Source organism: Miscanthus floridulus, unplaced genomic scaffold, assembly GCF_019320115.1.
Source record: "Miscanthus floridulus cultivar M001 unplaced genomic scaffold, ASM1932011v1 os_2581_1_2, whole genome shotgun sequence".
Classification (NCBI taxonomy): domain Eukaryota; kingdom Viridiplantae; phylum Streptophyta; class Magnoliopsida; order Poales; family Poaceae; genus Miscanthus; species Miscanthus floridulus.
The window spans coordinates 42460-50683 of record NW_027098392.1 but is presented as its reverse complement, the minus strand read 5'-3'; the positions used below and the strand labels follow the sequence as shown (position 1 = coordinate 50683).

The 8224-nt window shown below is 53.5% G+C and overlaps 1 protein-coding gene across 2 annotated transcripts; it reads left to right on the top strand.

The window, feature by feature from the left end:
* Positions 1–3376: 3376 nt before the first annotated feature.
* Positions 3377–4739, top strand: LOC136535166 (protein HVA22-like). Of its 2 annotated transcripts, none has more exons than XM_066527474.1 (4): positions 3377–3533; positions 3681–3707; positions 3801–4101; positions 4212–4739. In XM_066527474.1, exons 1-4 carry the CDS (start codon positions 3487–3489, stop codon positions 4233–4235), a joined length of 399 nt encoding a protein of 132 aa, XP_066383571.1. In that variant the 5' UTR covers positions 3377–3486; the 3' UTR covers positions 4236–4739. The 2 variants fall into 2 exon arrangements, with proteins under 2 accessions (XP_066383571.1, XP_066383572.1); XM_066527475.1 differs by having other exon boundaries at positions 3801–4105.
* The last annotated feature ends 3485 nt before the right edge of the window (positions 4740–8224 follow it).

Sequence of the window (8224 nt, the reverse complement as noted above, 5' to 3'; positions counted from 1 at the left end):
CCCCTACTTTAATGTGCAATTGTGATTTTGCCCTCGTTTTTCTAACTTTGTGATTTTGCCCTTAACTGTTCACAAGTCAATGCGATTTTGCCCTTAGTCAACGGTAAAAATAGGGGCAAATTCACGTCTGGATGCACCTGACCAGACACACCCCAGCATCCAATCGACCAAGTCCAGTCGCCCGATGGCCACCATGTGTCCTCCCTTTGAATGCTGCTCGTCGGATTCCAATGGTCAAGCCGAGCAGCACCAATGGCTAAGTCACAATCGGACGCGCCAGTGCGAGACCGAACGCTGCTGCCCAGTGTCCACTCACGCACGCGCCTGTGCCATCAAGACTTTGACCTGATGTGTTGCCTGATGACCAGACGCTCCTCCAACATGGAGTCTGGTCACTTCCAGTAAGGGTCCAGAGTGGGAAAATCGTGATCGGACGCGCCCCTGCGTTTAATCCTCTCTGGCTCAATAGCCGAGCCTCCATGCTGCCACAACATGCTACGTCACCTGTGACCGAACGCACCTCCTGCGCGTCCGATCACGCATCCCCAGTAGAGTCCAATTGAAGACCAGAGGCAGCGCCACTCTGCGCCAACTTACCAAACGCGCCCGGGGAGAGTCTGGTCTCCCCAAGGCCAGAGTCCGGTCGATTACCTTCGCCTCCTTTTCTTTTTTCTATCTCCTCAAACACTTCACCCTTGCTTCCAAGTTGCTAACCTGCCTGTGTGTTAGCATTTTTCCAAGCATTTATCAAGGGTTAATTGTTAGCTCACTAGGTCCCTAATGCATATGCAAAAATCATGTCACCTAGTGGCACTCGATAACCGCTTAGCCAAAGATTTCCCCTCTTTATAGTACGGCTATCGATCCTAAATGTGATCACACTCTCTATAGTGTCTTGATCATCAAAACGAAAACCTATTTGATACCTTTGCCTTGATCAACACTTGGTTTTTGTTTTCCTCTTTCTTCTTTTCTAAGTTGGAGCTTGATCACCATCATCACATGTTCATCTTCACCTCCATGGACCTTTTCTTGCTCCACCACTTGGATTGGACCATCCTATCTAGTCACACACTTAGATGCAAGGATCAGTCCATAGGTTTCATCATTTATCCAAAACCAAACTAGGGCTTTCACATGTCATGTTTTTTGGTGTTGGTCTTGTTTGGGACAGCCTTTATCTTAGAATCTTTTCTTCTAAATTTGATTTTTCTATAAGCTAGATTTTATTTGAGAAGCATTGTGTGAAAAAGCTACCCATTTGGGCTTGAAGAGCCTGACGAGGACAAGGACAAGAGAGAGGCACGGCACCGACGAGGATGAGGCGAGGCGAGGCTCAGCGAGGAAGAGGAGGGAGGCCATCTGCCTATTCATCAACGACATCCCCTTCTCGCGGAGTCGGTCTTTGATGGTAGGTAGGTTCAGGTTGTTGAAGCTGCGTCACTCATGGCTGTGCTACTCTAGCAACGATTTGCCGATGGGCCAATCCAAATTTGGCGTTTGGTGACCAAGCCTTTGTCTGTCCCTGACACTTCAGCCTCAAACAAGCAAGGAGGAGGAGGCACAAGTGCTCGAGTGAAAAGAGGCAGCGACACTTGGGCAAGGAAGAAGGAGGAGAGCAAGCGCTGTTGTGGGGAAGGAAGAGGGAGGCACGTGTGCCACACAAGGAGGAAAGAGGCATAGGCGCTGACGAGTACAAGGGCGAGGTGGTTGAGGAATTGGTGGGATTTTTTCCCAACACTCACACCTAGCGCGGGAGGCGAAAGCGCGGGGAAAGAAAGCGGCAAGGGAATCGATATGTTTGGGGCAGTTTACTGATTTTCTCCACTGTTGGCCCAAGAAAATTAGCTCTAAACAGTTTTTTTATTTAACCACCTGTTTTGCAGGTTTAGCGGGAGTATTAGAGAGGTGAGGACTGAGTGTGCAAATATCAAATGAAGATTTCAGCTAATCTAGGATGGCGCAACATCTCAGATTTGATGAACAGATCACAACCACTCAAGATTTAGTTAGGGACTAAAACAAAGAAGATAAATTTCAACATACATGGTTGATCTGGATATTAGCGACTAAAAATAAACTTTTTAGCGTCTCAGATTTCAATAGCTTACTCAACTTAAGACTTCCGCCCTAGGTTTACAATCATTTATGTGACGATCTACTTGGTGCAATTTCTGGGATAAAATCGGTTGATTATAGAAAAAACATGGATAGCTCCAGACTCAAGTTCTTTGTTTGGCTACAGTTCCAAATCGTATCTCACTTTAGGTCTTGTTTGAATGTTGTCGGATTCACCTGAATCCACATGCGTTAGGATGGATTAGGGTGAAATTTAGTTCAAGTTCCACTCTAATCTACTCTAACACATCTGGATTGATGCAAATCCGACCATATTGAATTGATGCAAATCCGACCATATCTAAACAAGGCCTAAGCGATGGAAAAAAAACTCAGCTGTCCACCTTGCACAGATTTGAGATGGCGTATGGTCCTAGACCAACGACAACAACTGCCCAAGCTCCCATGAGTGACAAAATTTGATCTCTGTCTCACAACAGTGACGCGTTGTGACAACGAGTGTGAGAGTTCCTTTTATAGTATTCTTTAGATATATTTGTATTGATCCGAATCCATGTATGTTTATTTTTCATCCGATTTACTCTAAAACGTCGATTGTAGTGAATAAGAGTATATTCAAACAAACTCTAAACAGTGATCACTTTTTACTTGTCTCTTATTAGGATGAGGATGGACTGTAGGGCCAAGGCCCCTCCAGTTGTCTCAAAAAAAAAAAGATGAGGATGGACGGATTAATCTATTCTATTTTATATAAAAAAGATATGAGTTGATAAAATAATAAATTAATTTTATTTCTCAAACTAAACAGGCGACTTAGCAGAGAAGATTAAATATGGAATGCCGTTGGAGATCGGAGTGGTATATAGATTGTTCACTCATATAAGGCGATATATGTGATTTACAGCCATTCTATACGCACTCTTGGGCTTGCGAAGAAATATAGGACGTGTGGCCCAAACCAGCCCATTTGGACGCATATAAACGCTGCCAACCGCAGGCGGCACGCCGATAAGCCAAGGCCCAAGGGCCAACGGAGTAGGAAGCATGCTTCGGATGCGTCTGGGTCGAAGCCGTAGGTGGACACGAGTGCCGCGGCTCATCTCACACGTGTCTGACACGTGCTACCCAGCGCAAAGCGATTCGACTCGACGCATCACTTCTTCGTGCCGCTGGAGGTTCGTGTCTGTCCCAAAGCGATGCCATGACGCCACGTCCAAGCTAAACATCCGATGCCATTGCCACCTGCCCACTCTTTGTATAAAAACGCACCCTATGCCCAATCTTCGCTGTCCCATCAGCCGAGCAACTCTGTGCTTCTCGCGGACACTTCCGTTTCGATCGAACCCAGCACACCGCAAGCGTCGCCGTTGGTTCCCTCGGTTGATCGACCGAACTGAAGGAGGAGAGATGGGCAAGTCCTGGGCGCTCATCAGACACCTCCACACCGTCGCCGGGTATGTTCCCTTGCAGTTTGTTGCCGATTCGTCGTCCATCGTTTCTTCATCCCGGTGTCCTTGGAGCTTCGATCATCTTTGATTGATTGCAACCGTTGCCTGATGTCCCCGTTTGTTGGTTGTTCCTCTGTTCCATGCATTTTGCAGGCCGAGCATTACCCTGCTGTACCCTCTGTAAGTTTTATCACCTTATCAGTGCAGCGGTGACCACACCACGGCGTGAGAATCATGTTGGGGACATGCATGCATGCATGGTGCCTGGTGCAGGTACGCGTCGGTGTGCGCCATGGAGAGCCCGTCCAAGGTGGACGACGAGCAGTGGCTGTCCTACTGGATCATCTACTCCTTCATCACGCTCCTGGAGATGCTCGCCGAGCCGCTCCTCTACTGGATCCCCGTGTGGTACCCGGCGAAGCTGCTGTTCGTGGCCTGGCTCGTGCTGCCGCAGTTCAAGGGCGCCTCCTTCATCTACGAGAAGCTCGTCAGGGAGCAGCTCAGCAAGTACCCGCGCAAGGGCAAGGGCAAGGGCGACGTCGACGACGATGACCACAAGGTGCACATAGCCAAGGTAGGTAAGGATGCGATAAAGCCATCACGATATGCTGTAGCTGTTCTCTGCCCTCTGGGCGTGTTTTAACTTGTGGTGTTTCTTCCTGTTGGGTTGGGGAAAATTGCTAGGCTGAGCACGACCATGTGCAGTGAAAGTGCGACGACGACGGGAGCTGACCAGAGATCAGAGGAGCTGCTGTAGATTTGGTGCTGTTCATGTATCCTTCCTAGATATCTCTGCTGTTCTTGTATCTGAAGTTCTGAGCTGTGTGTGACCCCCTTGAGTTGGAACGAAATGCTTCTGTAATGTAAGAACGATAAGATGTAGACAAGCTAAGTGCCTCAGCTCCTTGAGTAAAATTTCATGTTTACAGAAGACTACGGAGCGAGTATTTGGTTCGTCGCCGAGGCAATGCTGTCTGGCTCGACAGCACCCCAGAGTCCGAGATAGCTAGTTTGGTTCCTTTGCTCTGTTCGTCGTCGACGGGCAATGTGGGCAGAGCTTCGATATTACTCCCTTCGTTCGGGGGATTTTTGTTCCTTCTAACTTCTGAGTTTAACTTTTCTAGTTTATTTTGATCTAGACTTAACTTTTGGTCAACTTTGTAGAAAATGCACTGTCAAATTCAAACAAGGTTATTATTTGATCAGCTTTGTAAAAATGCACTATCTCTAACATCAATGAATAAATTAAATAAATTCTCTATGAAATATATTCCCCTTATAGTTACGGAGTACAGTTACAAACACTAATCTACTAAGTCGTGACACGGTTAGTGTCGGTGTTTTGGAACCGGGGGTCCCTCAACCAACGAGTGAATTTGTGCTGCGTGCCCCTAATCCCGGATGGTGGTGCAAAGAGACACAAGGTTTATACTGGTTCAGGCAATCGAGGCCCTACGTCCAGTCTGAGAGATCGATCTTGTATTCCTTGCACCGGAGTGCTCGTAGTAGGGAGTTACAAGCTAGGTGAGAGAGGGAGCTAGCCCCAGGTCTCGGCGAGGGTGGCGCGGGCTGCTTGAGGCGTTGTTCCCAAGCCGCGTAGGATTCTATCGAAGTGTTCGTTTTTCTACTTGTCGCCCCCCTAGAAATGGCCCCGGTCCCTCCCTTTTATACTCTAAGGGAGAACTGGGACCGTACATAGGTTGCTACATAGCGCTTCTGTAAATGGGGTGGCGTGTCCGAGCCCTGTAGCCGGCCACTGTTGTGGTATGGTCGATGGAGTGGCCCCGTCCTTGTCGTGCAGAAGTGACGTGCCGGTCGTACTCGATCTTGTGCGTCGTGGGGCTCCAGTACAGCTTGATGCAGGACATGGCGGGCGACGTGCTGGTCACCGTGCGATGATGTCGTAGAGAGCAGCGGCTCTGCAGATGCCGAGGCCGAGCCATCGTGGGGGGCTCGGCGGACATGGATCCTCAGGCTGCCGAGCCCCTGAAGCAAACTGCCGAGGCCTTGGAGGGAGTTATTGGCCCTGGGTACTGATTCCGAGGCCACAGTAGCCCGGACGTGGCTCCCCACGCTGCGTTGTCCTTGGAGCAGGAGTTGGCAGCACAGTGAGGCATGGGCGTCAACCATGTGCATGGTGGTTAGTACAGTGGCGGGCAACCCCTGCCCAGTCCGGGCGACGTGCAGGTCATCGTGTGATGACGTCGTAGGGAGCTGTGGCTCTGCAGGTGCCGAGGCCGAGCCATCGCGGGGGGCTTCGGCGGACATGGATCCTCAGGCTGCCGAGCCCCTGAAGCAAACTGCCGAGGCCTTGGAGGGAGTTATTGGCCCTGGGTACTGATTCCGAGGCCACAGTAGCCCGGACGTGGCTCCCCACGCTGCGTTGTCCTTGGAGCAGGAGTTGGCAGCACAGTGAGGCATGGGTGTCAACCATGTGCATGGTGGTTAGCACAGTGGCGGGTAACCCCTGCCCAGTCCTGCCTCCTGTCCCGTCGGCCATTCCGCTATACTGTGCCGCGCATGTGGTCGATGTCAGGGGCAGCAGTTGGCTGAGTTAATGCGACACGATGTTTTGTCAGAGGGACGGGAGAAGGAAGAGGCAGCGGAGTGCTGCCGAGCCCGCCTCGCGCGAGACGGAGGGTCGGTGGCCCGGCCGAGGCCTTTGGTGGGGGATCGCTCGAGGTCAGTGGTGAGGGGGCCTCGGGCGAGTCGGAGAATCGGCCGAGGCCAGCGGTGTTTAGCTGGTTTCGATCTTTACGAAGTCTAAGCAGTCGTTTTTTGGGTCTTGCTTAGGGTACCCCTTCTCTCGGTATCCGACAGTAGCCCCCGAGCCTTGGAGGGAGTGGAGGCACTCCCCCTGAGGTTCTGACGAGAATTGGCTCTTGTTAGTTCCTGTCGGGATGGTGTTTTGTATTCGAGGTTTCGGTGGGTGCGCGCGAGCGCACCCGCCGGGTGTAGCCCCCGAGGCCCTGGAGGAGTGATTTCACTTCTTCAGGGGCTTTTTTCTCTTTCGAGTGAGGCGTTTTCATTGTGTTTGCCGGGCCCGTGGGTGTGAGTTCGGATCGTAGGGCCTCGGCGATGCTGCGGAAAGAGCCCCTTAGCCTCCGCCTGGAGCGAGAGGGCCGTCAGGGGTTCCCCCGGCTTTTTGTACGACCCTCGTGCTTCCTTTTCGCTCGGAAGGAGGGGTGGAAGATGCCATGCTACCCTCGGTGGGCGCGAGCGACGGCATTTCCGGTGAGCTGTTATCGGGTAAGTCCGAGTGGAGGCCCGTACCCCGTTCGCTGGGGGTCGGCTAGCGGTCCGGAGACGCGCTCCAAGAATACCGGCGGATTTCTCTAGTGGGTGCCGAGGCCATTCGCTGGGCCTCGGTGGCTCGGTGCCTCCCTACGGTGGGATCCCATTCGGAGACCTCCCTGCCGGTCTCAGACACGACACAGGGCGCGCCCGTACAGGCTCGCCCGTAGTCGTCCCTAACTCTTTTGCCCTGGGGCAGCTGTCGAAACCCTTGGGGGCCCAGCCTTCGAACCCCTGGATCGTAACGGGCTTGGGTCGCTTTGTCTTTATCTTGGGTGCAGGAAGAGCCCCCGAGCCTCTGCACGGAGCGAGAGGGCGGTCAGGGGTCCTCCCGACTTTTTTGTCCGTCCCCCGCACGTCCTTTTCGTTTGGATAGGGGGGCTGTTTGCCGAGCCCACTCGTGTGCGAGCTTGAGCCGCTGGGTCTCGGCAAAGTTGCAGGAGGAGCCCCCGAGTCTCTCGCACGGAGCGAGAGAGCGGTCAGAGGTCCCCCTGGCTTTTGGTTCGCCCCTCGCGCGTGAGGGTCGGTCTGCCGAGCCCCCCTCGGGTGCGAGCCTAGGTCGCGGGGTCTCGGCGCCTTTTGCAGAAGGAGCTCCCTAGCCTCTGCACGGAGCGAGAGGGCCGTCAGGAGTTCGTCTGGCTTTTTGAACGACCCTCGCGCTTCCTTTTCGCTCGGAAGGAGGGTTTGTTTTGCCGAGCCCCCTCGTGTGCGAGCCTAAGTCGCTGGGCCTCGGCAATGTTTTGCAGGAAGAGTCCCTTAGCCTCTGCGCGGGGCAAGAGGGCCGTCAGGGATTCTCCTGACTTTTTATTCGACCCTCGCGCTTCCTTTTCGCTCGGAAGGAGGGGTGGAATGTGCCACGCTACCCTCGGTGGGCGCGAGCGATGGCATTTCCGGTGAGCTGTTATCGGGTAAGTCCGAGTGGAGGCCCGTACCCCGTTCGCTGGGGGTCGGCTAGCGGTCCGGAGACGCGCTCCAAGAGTACCGGAGGGTTTCTCTAGTGGGTGCCGAGGCCGTTCGCTGGGCCTCGGTGGCTCGGTGCCTCCCTACGGTGGGATCCCATTCGGAGACCTCCCTACCGGTCTCGGACACGACACAGGGCGTCCCAAGCGTTTCGCTTGCTTGGGCCTCGGCCTCGTATAGGCTCGCCCGTAGTCGCCCCTGACTCTGTCGCCCTGGGGCGGTTGTCGAAACCCCTAAGGGCCCAGCCTTCGAACCCCTGGACCGTAGCGGGCTCGGTGCCCAGTTCCTTTGCCTGAAAGGGATCGGGGGGGGGGGGTTATTTCTCTCCCTACGGCTAATAACGGTAGGCACGTCTTTTGAGGCGGCTTTTTCGGGGAGGTGAAACGGCGCCTGCTGCTGCTGCGGTTGGACGCGACGTGGTGTCAGCCGACGGGACGTACCTG